Here is a 22,893-nt window from a genome sequence, read left to right on the forward strand (position 1 = left end):
ACCAGAACTGACCCTGTTCTGGGCCACAGTTTGCTTTTATTCTGGCCCAGATCTGGCCTATTACTTCTAATAATGGATTAAAATTGGTAAACATCAGTGAATTATATTATTTCATAATAGGTTGTGTCTCACTTCATTTTGTGTGCTGTAATGAACAAAATTTTCAAGCAAAGTACTTAAAAGTTACAGCAGCCCAAATTTTTTCATGATGGTGACTTTAGTCTATGTGGTCCCCATATGTTTTAAGATAACTGGGCCACATTTGCCATATCTCCTCTGGGCCGCTTTAAACTCACAGCCACATTAGCCAGAGCTAACTGTCCCAAATATTTGATAAAAAAAGCGGCCGATATTTTTTTTAGGATAACTGAGCCACATTTTCCATATCTTCTCTGGGCCACTAAAGGCTAACGGCTGCATTAGCCAGAGTTTACTGTGCCGAATATTTGCTAAAAGTGGCCCACATATGTTTTAAGATAACTGGGCCACATTTTCCATATCTTCTCTGGGCCACTAAATGCTAATGGCTGCATTAGCCAGAGTTTACTGTGCCGAATATTTGCTAAAAGTGGCCCACATATGTTTTAAGATAACTGGGTCACATTTTCCATATTTTCTCTGGGCCACTAAAGGCTAACGGCTGCATTAGCCAGAGTTTACTGTGCCGAATATTTGCTAAAAGTGGCCCACATATGTTTTAAGATAACTGGGCCACATTTTCCATATCTTCTCTGGGCCACTAAATGCTAATGGCTGCATTAGCCAGAGTTTACTGTGCCGAATATTTGCTAAAAGTGGCCCACATATGTTTTAAGATAACTGGGCCACATTTTCCATATTTTCTCTGGGCCACTAAAGGCTAACGGCTGCATTAGCCAGAGTTTACTGTGCCGAATATTTGCTAGAAGTGGCCCACATATGTCTTAAAATAACTGGGCCACATTTTCCATGTTTTTTCTGGGCCACGCTAGGCTCACTGCCACAATAGCCAGAGCTTACTGTGCCAAATATTTGCCAAAAGTGGCCCACATATGTCTTAAGATAACTGGGCCACATTTGCACTTACACATGTAAGCCACTTTAAGTTTAGACCCAGATTACCCTTAAATGACTATGCAACATTTTTGCCAACTGTGGCCCACATTTGTCCTTATCATTTGAGCCAAATTTATCATTTTCCACATGGGCCACATTAGACTCACATTCAGATTACATTTTGCCATAAATGGCCTTAAATGGCCCATATATGAATTTGAATCTTTGGCCCCCCTTTACCATTGTACAGGTAGGCCACTTCAGGTTCACATTCATTTTGTCTGGGCCGAAGCAATACCCCCAGTGCTGCATAACTGCCTAAAGTGGGCCACATTTGTATGCTATCTGGGTTTCTTTACAAAAAAAGTAATCCCTTTGATATAATGGTGATGAGCCTTTAAAAACATAATTTGTGACTCCAAACATTGGTTGTACCCTTTAAAATCCTTCATTTCCAAGTTTTAATGCACTGTAGTTTGGAACAACACTTCAGTATGGTGATGATGATTGTTTTCACGTTTAAGTGTGGTTTGGAGGAGTGATATAACCTGTTTAGAACACCGAATGGTAAACAGGCAGTAAACAACTTTTGATGTTCTGTGGAGGCAGAGCTTATATTAGTACATCATAGAGTAGAACATTTCAAAGCTTTTGTTTTGGCAGACTGCCTTCATTATAGGCTGTTTCTAGAGTAAAGACAAAGTTTTAAGTTCTGACACTTACAGTGTGTTATTATAATACAATGAACTTATACATATCAAAAGATTAAGAGAATTTTGGTTTCTCAGTTCATGGCCCATTTAATGAAGATTGCTGTAAAGTTGTTAGCTGTTGAAGTTGGCGACGGAAACTTAAGTCCGTATGTCATACAAAATCATTTTGCAGTGTGCTATTTTGGAAATGTACCTAAATTTACAATGAAAGGCACGCATCATACAGTTTTGTGAGAATACTTCATTAGTCTCGATTTAGCAAAAATAATCAAATGGTACTGAGTGGTTCTTCTATTCATCAACATATAGCGCCAACTTCTGCCTGACGGACTTGCAGCCTTTCTCAGCAAAGACTCTGTGTATTTTAGGGAAGAAAGGCATGTCTCGGGCCACTTTATCTGCCAGATGAGCATCTAAGGTTTTGTTCAGATAATACATCTCAGCCAAGACACACTGCCGCACATGCCTCAGCTCCAGAGGTAGAAAAGGAATAAAGTGATCAATCAGATGATGCTCTATGAGACTGGAGTGCCAAAATCCACCTGGGAAGAGATACACAACAATTAATAGATTTGAGGAAAACAAATTTAAGACAAATAATACAAGGAATGGATGAACCGAATGCAATTAAAAGAAGCAACTGTTGTAAAAAAATAAGAAAATAAATCATTGATGACAGGCCGATAAAGGGGTGGTCCACTATGATATCATATTTTAAACTTTAGTTGATGTGTAATGTAGATGCTTGAACATAAACAACATCTCTGAATGTAAGATGCTCAAAGTTCAAAGCAAAGGGAGACATTGGCTTTTACAGAGTTTGCTTAGCAAAGCCTACAGCAAACGAAGTTTGGGGACTACAAAAAATACATCTGAGCTAGTGAGATCACAAACGCTTCAGGTTCTGGCATTCACCACGCGCACACACCCTGCACAGCGAAGGGCATGGCCAGAGCAAAAATGTCGTCTAAATGCTGCTATTTCCACAGAGCTCGTTCTGTTTCTGTATTTGGGCATCCAAAGGACACAACACAAAAAGAGAAGTGCTTACAATTTAATTTCAAGTAAGTTTTAAATATGACAGTCATTTCCGTGTTAGCAAAGTAGCTGTATATAATCAAAGTAAGATATATGAACAAAAAATGTGTTTTTTTTTTTTTTTTTACCAATGAAGCATGAGCACACATTGCTTTGCATCTTATAAACACAACCAAACCTTAAAAATACACTCTTGACTAGCGATGCATGGATGGCGGTTATAGCTTTGGGCACTGCGCATAATCCGCTGGGTCAGGAAGGTAGGGTAATAAAAAAAACCATTATGATTAATTGCGAGTGAATGAGTTTATTTACTAACATTTTTGGTCAAGTCAAAGTCTGACAAGCACTTTAAGTTCTTACATTCATCAGGATAGCAAAAAATACTACTGGAAGTTACGTGGAGGCATGTGTGGACCTGTGCTGCCTTGATATACAGTACAGTACGCCCCTTCCATGTTGTCTCTAGTTATTAACGAACGATCCACGCTGCCCTATCATCATGCTTAAAATTATAATTATTAAAGTGACAATCAGATGCAAATATATATATATATATATATATATATCAATCACATAAAATTATATGTGCGGGCGGGTGGATGACTAGTATGAAGTTGGCATGGGCTGGTATAAGATTCTGACGGTATGATAACCTTGGATTAATATATCACGGTTTCACAGTATTGTGATTACTGCTCTAAAATATATTCTCTTTTAATGTCTGGGTAAAAAACAAAAATGTTCTTCCCCTTTAAACACAATATATTTTATTTTGAGAAACATTAAAATATTGTGGGACAGTAAACATGTCAGGTTAAATATTTCAAGTTAATCATTGACTTCTTTTGTCTTCATTAGTTTGAAAAACATAGATTTCTTTACAATTTACAACAGCATCTTTAGATATCTTTACTGCTGGAGATACTGTTGTCCTAAAAAACTACAATTTTTTTAAAAATAAAAAATCTTACACATACTTTAGAAACCGTATAACAGAAAGTTTTGGCAGTTTTAAAACCTCGACTTCTCCAAACTGCGGTATACAGTACCTTCAAAACAGTTATCGTCCCATGCCTAGTATAAAGCCATGGATTCAGATGACATTTCAGCTGATCCGCGCATCTCTATTCTGGACCACCCCTTTAAGTTATTATATAGAATAATGCACCACAAGGGGTTGATGCAGCCATGATGCGAAGCGATATGCATTATTTTACAACAATTCAATGGACCTGATTCAAATCGATTTGCAATTTTGCTTGCTGCAAATCTACTCTCCTAATCTACTTCATACAATTCAAGCATTCATCAGCCCCGTAGAAACAAAAAACTATTAATATATGAATATATGACTACATGCGTGTAATAAAATCTTTTAATAGCTGAAATCCTTTAATTCATACTTTTCTCATTCTTGCTGATGCTTTCAGAGATCATAATCTCTAGATCCCTGCTGTGCATCTTTATCTCTTCCCGTTTTCTGCCTTCTCTCCAGAAATCCAGGGCCAGGTCGGCAATCACTTTCCCACCTGTATTACTACAAATAAACACAGGTAATTATTGATTGGATCGTTTGGGGAATTATGATGTACATAAATTATAAAGTATAACCTGAGAAAAATGAAGATTGCTTTGTGGAATGACACTCCATTTACATGGGCGTTGTAGTCCAGGAATGGTTTAATCACATCGATAACCTGTGGTTGCATTTTGTCCATTTCATCAAAAATGAAAGTGGAGCGTGGAAAATTTTCTACACTCGTATGTATGAACTGCTTTAGCCATACCTGAATACACAGAACATGCAAATGCCAGTTAGAGAAATGATTTATGTCAAGTGTTACACCTGCACATGTGTATTATGTAAATTGTCTTTTTTTTATTTCTTTATTGCTAGCATGCACTTTAAGACCTACCAGAGGACACTCGATCCATCCTGCACCTCTGTCATTCACTCCGACTACACCTCCCACTATGCTTTGCACCAGTCAACCCACTACAGCTGTGACACATTCACTCTGATCCAGACTCTGATTACACTAACACCTGCAGGACATACTATCACATATAAGCCCAAATGACACTATCTTTTTAAAGTCTTGTGAACATTTCTGAACGGTTTCTTTAATTCCCTTATTCTTAGTTTTATGTCTTGCATGTTTTTGATTTCAGAATGTTTTAGATCAGAGGTGGGCAAACTACGGCCTGCGGGCCATATGCGGCCTGTTGAGCACTTTCATCCAGCCCGCAAGGGAGTTTTTAAAGTGCTGCTGCTGAGTAACGGTTTGGTTCAGAATTAGCGAATTAATGATGCAATACAAGTGAACGTCATTTGATGGCAGTATTGCACACGGTACAGTTAGCGCAACCAGTAGAATTAGAACACACTCTTAATCTCTTAAATGACCGTTAATGACTGAAAATGAGTCAGGCAAAAAATTGACTCTGAATGTTGTGTGTTTAAGGAAGGATGGACAACAAAATACTTCTTCACCAATATCCGACAGAAAGCTGTATGTCTAATATGCCAAGAAAATGTATTGCTGTTTTTAAAGACTGCAACCTAAGAGGCCAATCACATTTAATGTGCATTTATGTTCCAAAAACGCGAGGTGCACCGCACTGCCTTTTTGTTGACAAGAAAAAAAAGAGCCCGGTGCGTTTTTTTATGTCGTTAGGCAACGACTGAATCGACTGAATTATTTTCAGGCTCATTGTTTACATTAACACACTCATGATAACATGACTTGGAATAACAAAGACTAAGATTCTTCTCCCGTTTTATCTCATAGTTTTATGATTGATATGAGCATATTAATACAAGCTCAAATAAGATGGTTGTGAATTTGACTCAAATGATATAATAATTTCTGGTTAAATGTTAATTTTTGTCATATAATATATTTTCCATGCATAAATTCGCTTTAAAAAGTTCTTTTATCAAAGATTTGTGGTTTTATCAAGTTTTATGATGATTGATCTGTATATTTTAAAAGCGGTTCAAATTAGATTATTGTAAATTTGACTGAATGGTAAACTTTAAGAATCATTTTTGTGTTAATATGAGATTTTTTCTATCAGACAATCTGTAAAAATTATTATGTTATTAATTTTTATTAGTATTAGTATTATTATTATATTTGATAAGGGATTATTTTATTGTTTTATGAAGATTGATAAGTGAGGATAAATATAAATCACAGTGCAAATTCATTTGACTTTTAAATTTGACTCAATAATAACTATTTAAAAAAACTGCTTTGTGTTAATGTGACATGTTTCTGTCCGATATTACATGTTCCATGCATACTGCCACTATAAAAGTAATTGTTTTAAGGATTTGACTTGTGGCTCTTCACTTGGTTTGCAAAACTTGATGTGGCCCTTGGGTCTAAAACATTTGCCCGTCACTGATTTTCTGGTTGTTTGCTGCCTGCCCTGACTTGTTGCCTGCCCTTTGGATTACTCTTGGATTAAGTGGTGGGAAGAATGAGGCTATGTAACGCACTGAAGCAGTCAAAGAAAATTAGTAAAGGCTTCGAAATATTTTGACATCCATCTCTACAAAGACATCTTGCGGTCATTTTTGAGTATTGTTCTGAAACAGCTTCAACAAAGAAACAGTTGAACCCATGTTGTACACTGCTCAAAAAATAAAGAGAACACTAAAATAACACATCCTAGATCTAAATGAATTAAATATTCTTATTAAATACTTTGTTCTTTGCATAATTGCTAGCTGGTGGATTAAGTGAGACATGATGTTCTAGATGTGCTCAATTGGATTCAGGTCTGGGAAACGGGTGGGCCAGTCCATTGCATGAATGCCTTCACTTTGCAGGAACTGCTGGTACACTCCAGCCACATGAGGCCTAGCATTGTCTTGCATTAGGAGATCTCACAAGGTGTCTGAGGATCTCATCTCGGTACCTTATGGCAGTCAGGCTACCTCTGGCAAGCACATGGATGGCTGTGACGCCCTGCAAAGAAATGCCACTCCACACCATTACTGACCCACTGCCAAACCAATCCTCCTGGAGGAAGTTGCATGCAGTAGAACATTCTCCACGGCATCTCCAGACTCTGTCACATGTGCTCGGTGTGAACCTGCTTTCACCTGTAAAGAGCACAGAGCACCAGTGGCAAATATGCCAGTCTTGGTGTTCTCTGGCAAATGTCAAACGTCCTGCATGGTGTTAAGCTGTAAGCACAACTCCCTCCTGTGGATGCCGGACCCTAATACCACCCTCATGGAGTTTGTTTCTGACAGTTTGAGCAGACACATGCCCATCTGTGCCCTGCTGGAGGTCATTTTGCAGTGCTCCTTCTGTTCTTCCTTGCACAAATGTAGAGGTAGCGGTCCTGCTGCTCGGTTGTTGCTCTCCTATGGCCTCCTCCAAGTCTCTTGATGTACTGGCCTGTCCCCTGGTAGTGCTTACATGCTCTACGTTGCCAGACACAGCAAACCCTCTTGCCTCAGGTTGCATTGGTCCTGGACCATCCTGGATGGGCTGCACTCATGTTTCATGATACCACTAGTGTGAAAACACCGTCAGCATTAAAATGTAACCAAAACATCAGCCAGAATGCTAAGGAACTGTGCAGTGTGACCACGGCTACATTGTGTTATTTAGGTGTTCCCTTTATTTTTAAGCAGTGAGTGTTCCTAACTGGAATGCAGTTACCTTGGGTTCCAATTCAGGGTAATTGTAGTCATTAAAATGTGTGTTATTATTGCTCTATTCTTGTAATCTGTTGTAACATTAGTCTGACATCTCAACTGGTTGTGCATAAATATGTAATTTAGTCATGCAAAGTAAACATAATAAAAGACAAGTTGTCTGCACTGAAAGCCTAGTGGCGACTTGTAGCACCAATCAGACACTTAGGGCATCCTGAGTTTAAATCCTGACTTATGGACCTTACCGGATCCCATTGATCTTAATTTGCCACTTAATTTGGTACACCTTACTAGTACCGGTGTACTTACTCAACTAGTCTGGCCATTCTCCTCTGACCTCTAGCATCAACAAGGCATTTGCAGGCACATAACTGCCACTCACTGGATGTTTTCTCTTTTTCGAACCATTCTCTGTAATCCCTAGAGAAAGTTGTGCATTAAAATCCCAGTACATCAGCAGTTTCTGAAATACTCACACCAGCCCGTCTGGCACCAACAACCATGCCACGTCCAAAGTCACTGAATTCAACTTTCTTCCCCATTCTGATGCTTGGTTTGAACTGCAGGAGCTCATCTTGACCAAGTCTACTGTACATGCCTAAATGCATTGAGTTGCTGCCATGTGATTGGCTGATTGGAAATTTGCATGAACGAGCAGTTGAACAGGAGTACCTAATAAACTGGCCAGTGAGTGTATATACCATTGTGTGGCTTGTTCCCAATGCTGTCAATCAAGTGCAGATTCCCCATTTATGCCACTTCTTGAAATGCTAATGAAACTTCCTAATGAATCACTTTAGTTTTGTAACATCTAGACTTTAGGATCTCGACACCCTGTCTTAATGTCAGTTTTGCATCAACCATACCTGATTAACCTCTGCCATTTATTTTTGACCATTTTTATAATAAAGCTGCATTTGGAACATCACCTCCATCGCCCATTTATTACGACTGTAGCCGTGATATTGATGAAGTGTATAGTAGGTAAACAGAATTTAAAATGCTAATTGTAAAAAAAATTATATATATATATATATATATATATATATATATATATATATATATATATATATATATATATATATATATATATATATATATAATTTATCTAAAGATTAAATTTTGAATCATTTTACCTGCACAGATAAAGAAACTGACAAACATCAGCAACATTTAAACCAGTTCTTAGCTATCTTAACTAGTAAAATGCAATTTACTTACGCTGTACGCGTTTGGATCTTGATTGTCATATATAAATGTGTGAACATGCTTGCTGTTTTCTCCTTTAGTGTAAAGGTTTCTTGCGATGATTTTAGAGACATGGTTTTTTCCAGTTCCTGCAGTCCCGTGGAAAGAGAGGACCAGAGGTTTGTTTGGGTTGCTGTCAGCCATAAACGAGGACACAGCTTTTAGTACAACATCAGAGACAATGTGCTGGCCAAAGAGGGCTTGTCCTAAATCTGACTTCAGACCTGGAATATGAAAAAAAATAAATTTTATTTCTGTGTAGTTTGCAATGATAATTTACATGGCTGCTTTTGCCAAATCTGAGGTCACAACAAATTACATTGTATGTGGTAATGTTTATCTTATTGTGGCGCTAGAAAAGTTTTAAGGCACACTTTAACCTCAAAACAAATTACAATATAATTTTCAAAACAGCACATGACGTGATACAATAATACAATATAAAAGTAGTATACTCAAAAGTAACAAAATAAATGCATTTTTACTTTAGTTTCACTGCAATTAATATATAAATATAAATAAAATTATAAAGAATAATTAAGACAAATAAATCTGTTCAAATATAACACGGTTATAGTTGGGTTTGTGACTAACACTTCTCAATGCAAGTGTTTTTAGCCAACGTTAAACTTCCAGTGAATGGTTAATGTGACTATTTAAAGTTTTTTTACAGCATCAATGTTGTAATGTAATTTAAAATACATTCAGTTAAATAAACTTAAGAATTGATTTAGTTGTTTAAGAATAAAATGAGATGATAACCATGTGAAAACACGAGCTGTCAGAACCAGCAGCTGGCGCAGAAACTCCATTTAAAATACTGAGGTAAAATAACTTTTCATATTTTAAAGGGATGGGAGGGAAATTTAAAATAGTGCTTCTTGTCTAGTATGAGACCCACTTTATATCAACGATTTTCCTGCTGAAAAAAAAACAGCTTAACAACTTTTAGCTGGTCGAACAGCCTAGTTTTAGAGGGGGTTTAGCCATTTTCAAGCAAGTTTCCAGTCATTTCCAGCCTGGTCTTAGCTGGTCAGGCTGGAAAATGACCAACTAAAACCAGCCTGGTTTAAGCTAGACTTAGCTGGTTTTGGCTGGGCTCCCGGCTAGTTCCCAGCCTGACCAGCTAAACCCTCTAAAACCAAACTGGTCGACCAGCTAAAACCAGCCAACAAGCCTGGCTGGTTTAAGTTGTTTATTTTTTCAGTAGGGCTATTAGGGAGTGAATATTACTTATTTTAAAAGAAAGCAGATATTTTCATCAAAAAAACAAAAAGAAAGAAAGAAAGAAAGAAAGAGGACAGTTCACCAGAAGCCATTCGGGCTGCATTAAAATTCCGTGTGCATATACCCCTTTTCGTTAGAGACGGTCCCTAAATTTGCGACTATCAAACGTTCAAAGTCAAACGAACTTTGGTTATTAACAGCGGTCAAAACAGGAATTGTCAGTACATAACACGTTCAATTTTAGTTTGTTTACCAACAATATCACTGGAAATTATCAACTTATTTTTATTTTTATCTCTTGCAAACTCAAACATAAAGTGGTCAATGGTCATATATTGTACGAGTATACTCACCTGCAGGATTAAAAGTCCGTAAAGGTTCCGGCTGAGTAGTAAAATAAATGACTACTGAAACCAGAACCACAGACGTTGTTATAATGAGCCCACCAGCCACAACCATGGACTCATTATCTGTAGACACAATGCTAATGACAGACCCCAAAATAAGTAAAAGATGCAGTGCCTTCATCGTGAAAGCAATTCTATTCCTTTCTTAGTTCAATACTTGTTCTTGAAATAGGTTGGACCCTGTACCTGACAGATTAAGATCAGTGTAGTACTTCCTCAACTGTAGCCTATAAAACAAGCGGATGGGCTTTTACTAACTGCAGCTTTCAGTTTCACTCAGGTTTCACTTTATTGCTGAAAGAACACTCCAATCAAAACACACATCTCCATGAGGCTATGCTGTAAAATCGAGCAGTGCAATAAATTAATTGAAATGAGTTACTTTCACTAATTAATAGAAATAACTCAACATTTGATTCCATTAATGGGATTTTTTTTTTAATTTGCAAAAAAAAAAAAAAAGGTTGACATGTTTATCAACATTATTTGCAATACGGAATATGAATTACATTGTCAATGAGAAAAGATACAAGAGAGAGAGAGAGAGAGCAACAAACAAAGAAATAATAAAAAAGCTTGATATAACCTAGAGGGTAAGACATTTAATAATCAAGTACAGTTTATAAATTAAAGTCATAACAAAATGATATAGTTCTGTTTGCTTTCTTATTTTCAGATAATTAAATACAATTTAAATAATGAATAAATTCTTGCAGAAAACAAGAAAAAACAGGAAAATATGGGTTGGTATTGGTAAATTTGTGTATAATTCCATTAAAGGGATAGTTTACTCAAAATTAAGCATAATTCTGTCATCATTCAATTTACCTTCTTTTTTTTTTTTTTTTTTTTGATTAATTATATTAAAGAAGATATTTTGGTAACCTGTAACAAGCGACGTCCATAGTAGCCCATTTATTTTTCCTACTCTGGATGTCAGTGGTTACAGGTTTCTAACAATTTTTAGATCTTTTGATCTTCAGATTTTTTAAATTAGTTTTCAGAATCATTTGATGGAGAGTTTGGTGTGTAAATGAACTATCCCTTAAATAGTGAACTATCCTTCTAAAATTAATCTAATCTGATTAAACCTAACCTGGCTAGGAACTAGACTTCCAGGCTGCTCTAAAAATGTTAATGAACAATCTTTTCATAATTTCTACATTTAAACCTGAAAACTGTTTTAAAAGTATCAGACCTACAGTTTAAATCAGAATTAACTTACATTTTTTTTTCTTTTTTAAATGTTTCCCAATGTTTCACAGAGCAAGGAAATGTTCACAGTATGTCTGATAATATTTTTCCTAAAATCTTATTTGTTTCATTTCAGCTAGAATAAAAGCAGTTTAATTTTTTTATGAACAATTTTAAGGACAAAATCATTAGCCCCTTTAAGCTATATTTTTTGATAGTCTACAGAACAAACCATCAATATACAATAACTTTCCTAATTAACCTAGTTAAGCCTTTAAATGTCACTTTAAGCTGTATAGAAGTGTCTTCAAAAATATCTAGTCAAATATTATTTACTGTCATTATGGCAAAGATAAAAAAAAAAAATCAGTTATTAGAAATGAGTTATTAAAACTGTTATGTTTAGAAATGTGTCTTCTCTCCATTAAACAGAAATTGGGGAAAAAATAAACAGGGGGGCTAATATTTCGGGGGGGCTATTAGTTCTGACTTCAACTGTACATTCACTTGCTTAAATTTTGCGGTCATAAGAAGACTCATATGATGACCAGCAGGTGGAGCCACATATTCAAGTATGTTCAAGTTTTTTCACATAGCCTGCAGATGAATTACTAAATTACTGCTGGTGAGGATAAATGCACTTAAATGCAGTGTTGGTTTGATGCATTACAAGTAACTTATGTAATCAGATTACTTTTTAAGTAACTAGTGAAGTTACACTTTTCTTTTTCATTGTCAGAAAAAAATAAAAATGTTAGTTAAAAAGTTGTGCCAGTTATTTTGTTTTCGTGTATATTGTCTGACAGCTCTTCTGTGAAATCAGGAATAAGTACAGATGTGTTTGTTGTGTACGGTGTGGAAGCATATACTTATTTGAAATGTTTTGAAACTGAGTAAGAATGATTTCAAATGAACAAAAACTGAGAAATACAAACTCTGAATATTTTTCGTTTGTTTGTTTGTTTGTTTTGATGAATGTTGAACTTTCTTTTCATGCATCTGATTAATCAATCAGTACAGAAATGCACAACTGGGCCCAGATTTTCAAAAGTAATTTTGGATCACAGAATGGATCAAATCTTGGGAAGGGGTTTTTCAAAAGTAACAGAGGGATTTTAAATTAAGATCAGACCACATAGTCCAATATTACGTTTGATTTGGATTAAACCTGCCCCATGGGCTATTCAAACTTTGAACAGATTGGGTTCTATATGATCCAAAAAAGCAAACACACACACACGAAAATAAAAAACAGGATTGTATTGATCCCATCAAAAAGACGCATTCAGTTGGGATTTTTTAATCAAATAACTAAATTACTGATGATGCTGTATATAAATTCCTTCATATTTGAAGCCTACATGAAATATGTCACATCTAACAATGAGATAGGGATGGTTCCATATCATTTAAGGCTCTGGTAAACAGGTTTTGGTAATCCTGAAATTTGGTATTTGATCCACAGTGATCCAACCCAATGTTCCTTTAAAAAATGTCATAAAAGTAAAATAGATCAGTTAATCCTGGATAGCAAAACACGGCATTAAAGCTTTTTCAGATTATTATTTTTTTTATAAACCGGTCCCTTGAATTCCCTCGGGCAGTTGAATTCCTAAACCACTGGTGAGTGTAAATGCACTGAAATGCAGTGTTAGAGTAATGCATTACAAGTAATTTATGTAATCAGATTAGTTTTTTAAGTTAATATTAAAGTTAATAATGCATTACTTTTACATTTTTAGAAAAATTTAAAATGTTAGTTTAAAAAAAAAAAAAGAGTTAAAAAGTTTTAGCAGATATTTTGCTTTTCTATGTATTGTTTGTCAGTTTAAACAGCTCTCCTGTGAAGTCAGGAATAAGTGTATATGTGTTTGTTCCACAATGTGGAAACAATTACTTAGTGAGATATGTTCTGGCTAACAATTAAATAATTTTTAAAGTAACAAATAATAACTTGACTTTTACTTGATCATTTGAAAAAGTGGCAGAAGGTAGGTTGAATCCGGTGAATAATCTGTTAAACTGAATCCCAATCATCACAAATACTGCAGAAGACCTATTGGAACCTGGTTGGATCAAAGATTCTCACAGAAATCCGTCAATTTTGGTGAAGGAAAAATGGTTTGCGGTTACATTCAGTCTGGGGACATGCGAGAGATCTGCAGAGTGGATGGCAACATCAACAGCCTGAGGTATCACGACATTTGTGCTGCCCATTACATTACAAACCACAGGAGAGGGCAAATTCTTCAGCAGGATAGCGCTTCTTCTCATACTTCAGCCTCCACATAAAAGCTCCTGAAAGCAAAGAAGGTCAAGAGGCTCCAGGATTGGCCAGCCCTGTCACCAGACATGAACTTTATTGAGCATGTTTGGGGTAAGATGAAGGAGGCGTATATAAAGTTGAAATAATTTTCCATTAAAAACGCGTAAAGGTCATGTGACCAGCAGGAAGAACCAAGGAAGAACGCAGCATCTCATTTCTTAGAGCACACGTTCTGTTCTCGCGGTCTCCTGAGTTGCTTCTTCCGAGATGACCTGGCAAGATTGGTCTTCACAGGAACACAAGTCAGTTCTCTGCGTTCTTGGAATTGAGAAACAGTGAATCCAAAGACTCTTGATGAAATCTGGCAATCCCGCAAGAATGCTTTCTTTGCTATTCCAGATGAATTTATTAATAAGTAATTTGATTTCTTATTAATTTTTTTTATTAGTTATGTTAAGTGACAAGACTTTTGTCTAAGCAAAGTCAGACCTTCAGTCCTAAAATAATTAAAAATCAAGGCATGAATATTTTGGTAAAATAAGCATAAACTAGAGGCCTTTGCCTTTCATATAAGCCACTTCTGAGGCTAAATGATCAACTAGAAGAATATATATATATAATAATAATAATAATTATTATTATTATTATTAATATTATTATTGAAAAAAAGCAATAATTTCCCAGATAAAAAAGGTAACATAAATGTAACATACCGCAGTACTTTATCTTTTTTATTTTTTCAAATGATTTTAGTGTCATGTACGTGTTTATACACATTTCACAATTTAAAAAAATTAATAAAAACAGTCTCTTATTGGCGCCTCTAGCGGCTGAATTAGTCACTGCAGAGGAATCTCTTGACTAAAGGTGACTTGAATGAATGGAAAACGCTTTTCCATGGCTGAAACAGAGTAGAGGGAGCAGCCCAGACAAAGCAGCGAGAAACTTTGACGCTGAAAATCGCCACTCCTGACCCGCCAAACATGGATTTAAAGCAGACCGCGGTGGTGCAGTAAATCCAGCATCTTGCTGAAGGGATGAAAGCGATATTGGAGTGAATTTAAAGTCCCGCTGCTGCTGAATGGACTAGCTTATTTTGGTTCTGTGGGTGGACGATGACGCTTTACAATGCAACAGGTTAGAGTGAGTTTTAATTTATGTTAGCAAAACTACTGAAGCAAATGCAAGCAATCTCGTTAGTGCACTGGTTATGTTGTTGTTCGTGTGTTAATCGATGGATGTGCGTAAACAGCGTGCACGCGCGCTTAGCGACACTGAATTTACAATGCAACAGAATACTGAGAGATCAAAGGAGTTATTAGGCAAATCAGGCCTGTTTTGAGATGAGCAATCTGGGTCAGTGTTTATTATGCAGTGGATATATTATGTACATCACTGACTAGGGATGTTTAAAAACAACTTGAGTTGTTTATTTCACTTTAATAAGTTTTCTGCAAAGTTACTTTTAATGGCTCAAATGTCTGCAGCTATAGAGGTAAAACTACACTGTAAAAAAAGATTTTAATCATGTCAGCATGTGTTTTTAGTTAATTGTGACTTATTAAACTAATTTAATCATGTTCTAACTTAATATTTTAAGTTGTGCAAGCTGTAAGTCATTTTAACATAAGTTTAAACAAGTCATTTTAACATAAGTTCAATGGACTCATAAGGTTAATTTGATTCAGCTTAAAAATTGAAGGCAACCAGGATTTTTTACATTGTATTAAAGTATATACTGAAATGCGTGCACTGCATATTTAAAACTTCAGTATTTAATTTAATTAAAAAATGAATGAAAACAACGAAATCTTTATGAAACATTTATGTATTACACTTTATGACCATATGCATGAACAAAACATAATTATACCTAATAGATTATATATATATATATATATATATATATATATATATATATATATATATATATATATATATATATATATATATATATATATATATATGAAGAGTTCATATGCAAAAACCTCTAAATTCCATCTAAAACTTTTCTCTAAAATGCTAATTTTTATCAGGTGCATGTGTATATGTTCAGTAATATCACTTTTATGGCATAGAATAAGTCCTTTTTCTGGTCTTTAAAGTTAAATATCTCAACATAAACAAAGGAGGCTGTAAAAATCGTTAATTTTCGATGGAAATTTCAGACGGCACTTAGAGGTTTTTAGCTTCTTGCATCTTTTACAAGTAAAAGGTAACAGCTGTTTTTGCATTTTTACTCCATTCTTTGCTTTAACATGATTATTTACTCTTTTATAAACTTGTGATTATAGAGTTATGATAAATAACAGTTTTGAAAACCGTTTTGCTGGTTCATACTTTTATGGAAAGTGATATATTAAAATTCAAAAGTATCAATTAAATAAAAGCTATTCTATTTTAAATATATTTTAATCACGGATATTAAATTGATCAACATTGCACAATATTGCAGTTTATTTTATCTTCATTAATTCATTCATTTTTTTTTCGGCGTAGTCCCTTTATTAATCTGAAGTCGCCACAGCAGAATGAATCACCGACTTATAAAGCATATTTTTTTACGCAGCAGATGCCCTTCCAGCTGCAACCCATCACTGGGAAACACTCATAAACTCTCATTCATACACATACACTACAGACAATTTAGCTTACCCAATTCACCATAGCGCATGTCTTTGGACTGTGGGGGAAACTGGAGAACTTGGAGGAAACCCATGCCAACACAGGGAGAACATGCTAACTACACTCAAAAATTCCAACTGGCCCAGCCGAGGCTTGAAGCAGCAACCTACAGCTGTGAGACGACAGTGCTACCCACTGCGCCACCCTTTATTTTATTTTATTAGTTTTAGCAGTTTATTTTTTCATGCATATTAATGTTTTTTTTGTTTACACTAGTTTTTCTTCTCAGATTGTTTGTAATACTAACAGTTAGACACTTAATCAGTTTTGGATGATGTTTATCTGTGACCCTGTCAGTAAAAATATTGATTTCTCCACACAGTCCTCATGTCAGGAGTTGTATCTGACTGCTGGTGACTCCTCCGCCAGCTGCTTTAGTGTGAACTTCTACCTCAACGCATTGGACGCAGAGTAAAGGCAAACATCATGGTTCCCAACAAGTGGATTATGCATCCAGCTCTTCACAAATCTCCTCCCAGAAGTTGGCTTGGTATCCGGCTGCGTCTCCGTAAGTTTTGTTCTACAGTAACACTTCAGGAGTGTGAACTAACAGTTTGTCTGATGCTTAAAGATGTTATATGTCAGTGCAGTGCATATGGATGACTGTAGATGTGTGTTTTTGTGCTTTAGCATTTACAGTCAGGTCTAAATTTTTTATACTTCAGGCAAAGTCTGACTTAGTTACTTTTATTCAACTAGCAAGGTTTTTTTTTTTTTGACCGTAAATGACACAGGCTTCTCCTAAAAGATAATAAGATGATGTACAAGATGATTGGGCAAAATTATATTTCTCAGTTTTTATTTACATTAAAACAAATACTTTGAGTCAGAATTTGCCTTGTGATGTTCCAAATGATGTTTAACAGAGCAAGGAAATTTTCACAGTATGTCTGATAATATTTTTTCTTCTGGAGAAAGTCTTATTTGTTTTATTTCAGCTAAAATAAAAGAAGTTTTACATTTTTTAAAATCCATTTTAACGTCAAAATTATTAGCCCCTTAAAGCTAATTTTGTTTCGATAGTCTACAGAAAAAAACATCATTATATAAGAACTTGCCTAATTACCCTAACCTGCCTAGTTAACCTTATTAACCTAATTAAGCCTTTAAATGTCACTTTAAGCTGTATAGAAGTGTCTTGAAAAATATCTAGTCAAATATTATTTACTGTTATCATGGCAAAGATAAAATAAATCAGTTATTAGAAATGAGTTATTAAAACTATTATGTTTAGAGATGTGTTGAAAGAAATCTGCTCTCTGTTAAACAGAAATTGAGGAAAATAATAAACGGGGCTAATAATTCAGGGGGGCTAATAATTCTGACTTCAACTGTATATATATATTAGCATGGACTGAGGGGATGTGTCCCAACCAATATCCACAGATTATTAAAATGTCCCCACCAATAATTGAATGGCCTCCAAAATAAAATAATGCATTGTTAAAATTTTCCAATCAGGCTTACTGTGCAAGAATCAGGCCTGACATGAACATAAGCAGCTACATTTCAAAGAAAAGTGTCAGGAACTTTAAGTCAAGTTTGCTACAAGTCCACCATAATAGTAACTATGGATGTGTAATTATTAAAAAAACAAAAGTTTCCATGTTGGCCTCCATGGCGATTATGAAAAAACAACAATCGAGATAAAATGGTTATTGTGTCATATACATTCCCCTTACATTTTAAACAAGTGGCAAGAGGAATGGGATGCATTATAAAATAATGAATTACATGAAATCCAACCTGAAATCTCACACAGAATTTGAAGACATTTTAAGACTAGATTTGATCATGTGATTTTTACCAGATGTGTTATTGGGCATACAAGAATAACCCATTGTTTTTTGCACCAAGGTGAAAATCCTACTTCGTGTTTGTACTGCACTGCATAACTCCCCTTACTATAAAACACATTTTACTGGACTGATCTGCTTTTAATGATTCCAGAATACTTTGTAATGAAATAAACTCTCTTAAGGACATTTTTAGCAAAGTGACACCAGAAAAGATTTTAGAATTTTTTATCATCTATTAACACTAAACATCTTATTTAATACATGTATTCATTTGTTTGTTGATTTTTAATTGTATATTTATTATTGAAATGTTCCTGCCATGAATATAGCCTTGGTTGCTGACATGGCATTAAATTAAAAAAATACATTACGTTACATCCCCCTTTCCAGAAGTCAGCATTCATTCTTTGTCAAAGTAAAATCATAGGATTTAATGTTGTTTTTATTACTAATTTGATTTGATTTATTTATTTATGTTTTTTTTAAAGTGTGAAATAAAATGTGTGCTGTTCTGTTTGCACGCCCAGAGAAGGCAAAGAACATGTAAAGTCATCTGTTAGCTTAAAGTGGATAAATGGCAATATTGTACTTGGTGATGGTGATGGTGATGGTGAAGTCTTTATTTAACTACATTTTAGTCAGACATTCCTTTAACTTTACATTTTAAATGTGAAGTTACATTTAAATTTTACGATTGGATTGGATTGGGGTGGGGCTCAAATTAGGTTCCCACCAATATCAAAAGCAAATCTACGCCCTTGGAAGAGACTTTCAACCAGCACAACAAAAAATATTTCTGAAGACAATCGCCTACTGCACCTTTAACTTTTCCGAATTTGATTGTAATGCAATAATGTTCACCTTTTGTAAAGCTGCTTAGAAACAGTAATTCAAGAGTTCCCACTTAGATATGCTTGACATTTATAGCAGGTTTGGCATGCTGTCCCGGGAGAGAACCCTGAGCTCAGAGATACTTGAGCCCAAGGCTCCCGCCCGGTCAATAAGCATATAAGGGGATCCAAGATCAGGTAGATCTCAAGAGTATCCCTTTAGAAAAGGAAGTAAAAAGGAGGAGATGGGATGGAAGGGGGGATTCCTCCAAAACGATGTTAGAGCAGTTGGGAGAAAACGATCCATATATAACTCTGATTGGATTATTACTGATTACAAATAAGAAGCCAGTCGTGCTCAATCTTATCACATGCTCCTCTCGAAATTTGTTTGTGAAACTTCACTTTTTGTAAAAAGCGCTATACAAATAAACTTGAATATATTTAATTATTTTATCATTTGTAGCAGTGCCAAATTATTCATGGATCATTCTTAATTTCCAAAAAGTAAACTTTGCAGTTTTGAAAAGAAATATAACTACAGATTGACATGCACAGACACTTTATGTTGTTGCCAAACATTTCGCTGCTTGATTATATTGACCTCTGCAATCAAGATAAGATTAGCCTTCCAGTTTGAATGGTTATTTATAGAAAGCCCAAACTAAAGTGTGCTGTTCAGCTTCTTAGCTCAGCATGGGCTGCAAGTTACCAGACCACTCAAGACTCCCTGAAATACATAGGCTTTAATCTTGAAGCATCTGCTGTTTAAGGCCCGTCTGTGAAAGAGCTTCTGTCTAACTCGAGTTTGATTCTGTCATTTTATCTTGCTTCTAACTGGTGTTTTATCCTCATTTTGGAAGCATGATTTCATCCGACTGACCTTTCAAAGCTCTTAGTTTGACACGCTTCGTCCAAAATTGTCATTGCATCAATTTAAGTTGGTTCCTCCTGCATCCGCTAATTCTCTGCCCCAAACACTGGCAAATCCTTCTGCTTAAAGGCTAATCTTATTAGTTGAAGTGTCAAGCGGTATTTATTTTCCAGTTTGCACTTCTCTTAGCTAAATTTGGTGTGTTTGTTTATAGTCAGGTTTTATGAACTAAATGCAAGTGGTCTAACTTTAAGTTAGGGATAATTTACAAAAAAATGAAAATGCTGTTAAAGGGATACATTTTGTCACCAACTATAAAACACCAAGGTTTTTGTTTCACAGAAGTACATATTTTGATAAATGCTGGTTGCTGGCACACATTGACTTAAGAATCCAGCAAAATATCTTCTCAATATCTTTATATTTCAATAAAATGCAGCTACAAAATACAAGTACAGTTAATTACCTTTTTTACCATCAAAAGACAAGAAAACACACTGGAAAGCTGTTAAATGCAATGTACAAAAAAGTATTGAAGTTTATTTGAATTATTAATTGATTATTTTTCCTTTTTGATATATATTTGAGACCCTGAACCTCAAAACCTGCCCTAAAAGCCTAATGTTGAATGGGTTTTGGCAACTATAATAATTCTAAAATAATTTCCTTTAATCATTATAATATTAATTAAAGATCATGTTCCATGAAGATATTTTGTGAATATTCTACCACAATTGACTTAATAATATCAGTTGCTTGTGGTTGGAAGTAAAACGTATGTCAGAGTAGTTGGCGGTTCATTCCACTGTGGCAACCCCTGATAAGTCAGGGACTAAGCCAGAGGAAAATGAATGAATGAATAGCAGTTCCTAAAACACAAATTTGCCAAATTTAAAGTTGATTTTCTCAATGTTTAAATATTTGAACCCTCAGATTTTCAGCGTTTCAAATAGTTGTCAAATTTTGTTCTATCCTATCAAACCAAAATCATATCAATAATCAATTCTAAACAAATCATATCAATAAAAAAACTTGTTTGTTTCACTTTCAGATGATGCATAAATTTACATTTTTAGAAAATGTTTATGCATATGACCGATTTTTGTGGTCACATTTTTTATTTATTTATTTTTGTTGTCATTTGATTTCATGGTTTCAGTGTTTCAAAAAAAAGTTTGTAGTTTTTCACTTAAATGTTTTAGTTCTGAAGTTCAAAGATAAAACCAATAAAGCAATGGCATACCAATGGTTTGGCATTTTATATTTGAAAAATGTGACAATCTAGTAGACAATCATGCTACGAAAGTCATTAACTTTTTCAGCAAGAAAAGTCCATATAACAACTTGTCTTCTGAAACCGACTCCCTGTTCTCACCTAATTTGTCTGATTCATTCACAAGCACTTACACTGTAAAAATGCTGGGTTACACAATTCCTTCATGTTACCCCATGCAACACAAATCAGTTGAGTTAACTTGTTTATAAAATTGAAGTGGATTGAACATAAAACAATTAAGCTTCCCAAAAAACTTAAGAATTGTGTTTTCATGTCATGAAAGAAGTTGTTTGAACAGCCAAAATAAATGTTTGAGTGTAGAGTAGTCACATTGCATTTAATTCATTTGTTAAAATACACTACCTGGCGAAAGTCTTGTCATCGATTTCAGTTGTAAGAGCAGCAAATAACTCGACTTCTACTTGATCATTTGGAAAAGTATCAGAAGGTAGATTTTTCTGATGAATCATCTGTTGAACTGCATCCCAATCATCACAAATACTGCAGAAGACCTACTGGAACCTGCATGGACCCAAGATTCTCATAGAGATCAGTCAAGTTTGGTAAAGAAAAATCTTGGTTTAGGGTTACATTCACTATAGGGGCGTGCAGGAGATCTGCAGAGAGGATGGCAACATCAACAGCCTGAGGTATCAAGACATTTGTGCTGCCCATTACATTACAAACCACAGGAGAGGGCAAATTCTTCAGCAGGATAGCGCTCCTTCTGATACTTCAGCCTCCACATCAAAGCTCCTGAAAGCAAAGAAGGTCAAGATGCTCCAGGATTGGCTAGCCTAGTCACCAGACATGAACTTTATTGAGCATGTCTGAGGCATTGAAAATAAATCCAGAGAATTTTGAAAAACTCTGGGAGTCCTGCAGGAACGCTTTCTTTGCCATTCCAGATGACTTTATTAATAAGTTATTTGAGTCAGTGCAGAGATGTATGGATGCAGTCCTCCAAGCTTATGGGAGTCATACACAATATTAATTCCTTTTCCACTGCAGCATGACTTTATATTCTATACTGAACATTATTTCTGTTAAGTGACAAGACTTTTGTCTGAGCAAAGTCAGACTTTACTGTCCTAATTAAATAATTAAAAATCAAGGCATGAATATTTTATTTTGGTAAAATAAGCATAATCTAGAGGCCTTTGCCTTTTATATAAGCCACTTCTGATACCAAATAATCAACTAGTAGTCAAGTTATTATTTGTAGTTCCTAAAACTTGGATAGGCAACAAAACTTTTGTCTAGTACTGTATATGCAATTTATCCTATTACTAGGGACATTTTGTTGTTAGTCAGACTCCGAAAACTCAAAAGCAGACCCCCACATGCACACAAAAACACAGCGCCAGGCTATCACTATGAGCTTTTCAAGTGCTGAGATGATGTAATGCTCATGAACAGGCTTTTGCAGCTGTCAGCCATTCTCTCCACTGTTCAGCAGCCCTCCTTACAACTTTCCCATCATCCTTCACTCTGTCACGCTCTACACTTGCTTTTATCACACACAAGAAGGGCTTAAGACTGCGCTATTAGCATGTTCTTCTTCCTCCAGGTCCTGCCCTTGGTTTAAGTGGTTGTACAGCTATTAGGCTTGTTGAA

General features: G+C 35.3%; 2 protein-coding genes across 4 annotated transcripts in view; one reads left to right on the forward strand and one right to left on the reverse strand.

The window, feature by feature from the left end:
• Nucleotides 1–1,815: 1,815 nt before the first annotated feature.
• Nucleotides 1,816–10,685, reverse strand: tor1l3 (torsin family 1 like 3). Of its 2 annotated transcripts, XM_073938193.1 has the most exons (6): nucleotides 10,539–10,685; nucleotides 10,299–10,429; nucleotides 8,692–8,942; nucleotides 4,401–4,576; nucleotides 4,193–4,326; nucleotides 1,816–2,290 (listed from the first exon to the last, which is right to left on the reverse strand). In XM_073938193.1, exons 2-6 carry the CDS (start codon nucleotides 10,402–10,404, stop codon nucleotides 2,040–2,042), a joined length of 918 nt encoding a protein of 305 aa, XP_073794294.1. In that variant the 5' UTR covers nucleotides 10,405–10,429; nucleotides 10,539–10,685; the 3' UTR covers nucleotides 1,816–2,039. The 2 variants fall into 2 exon arrangements, with proteins under 2 accessions (XP_073794294.1, NP_957150.1); NM_200856.1 differs by having other exon boundaries at nucleotides 10,299–10,575.
• A 4,016-nt stretch (nucleotides 10,686–14,701) lies between these two features.
• Nucleotides 14,702–22,893, forward strand: part of plekhg5b (pleckstrin homology domain containing, family G (with RhoGef domain) member 5b) — a 147,871-nt gene continuing 139,679 nt past the window's right edge. For both annotated transcript variants that reach the window (XR_012398684.1, XM_017353688.4), the window contains exons 1-2: nucleotides 14,702–14,949; nucleotides 16,820–17,005. Coding sequence is in view for 1 of the 2 variants with exons in the window: in XM_017353688.4 (XP_017209177.2) it covers nucleotides 16,924–17,005 (82 nt within the window). In the remaining variant the exon portion in view is untranslated. The remainder of the gene's footprint in view (nucleotides 14,950–16,819; nucleotides 17,006–22,893) is intronic.

Source organism: Danio rerio, chromosome 23 (genome assembly GCF_049306965.1).
Source record: "Danio rerio strain Tuebingen ecotype United States chromosome 23, GRCz12tu, whole genome shotgun sequence".
In the NCBI taxonomy this organism is placed as follows: Eukaryota; Metazoa; Chordata; class Actinopteri; order Cypriniformes; family Danionidae; genus Danio; species Danio rerio.

Coding starts and splice junctions, on each gene's coding strand:
- tor1l3 (NM_200856.1), bottom strand. CDS start 10,473: ATGAAGGCACTGCATCTTTTACTTATTTTGGGGTCTGTCATTAGCATT. Junction 8,943..10,298: donor ACGGACTTTTAATCCTGCAG/GTGAGTATACTC, acceptor TTCATATTCCAG/GTCTGAAGTCAGATTTAGGA. Junction 4,327..4,400: donor GCAATCTTCATTTTTCTCAG/GTTATACTTTAT, acceptor GTTTATTTGTAG/TAATACAGGTGGGAAAGTGA.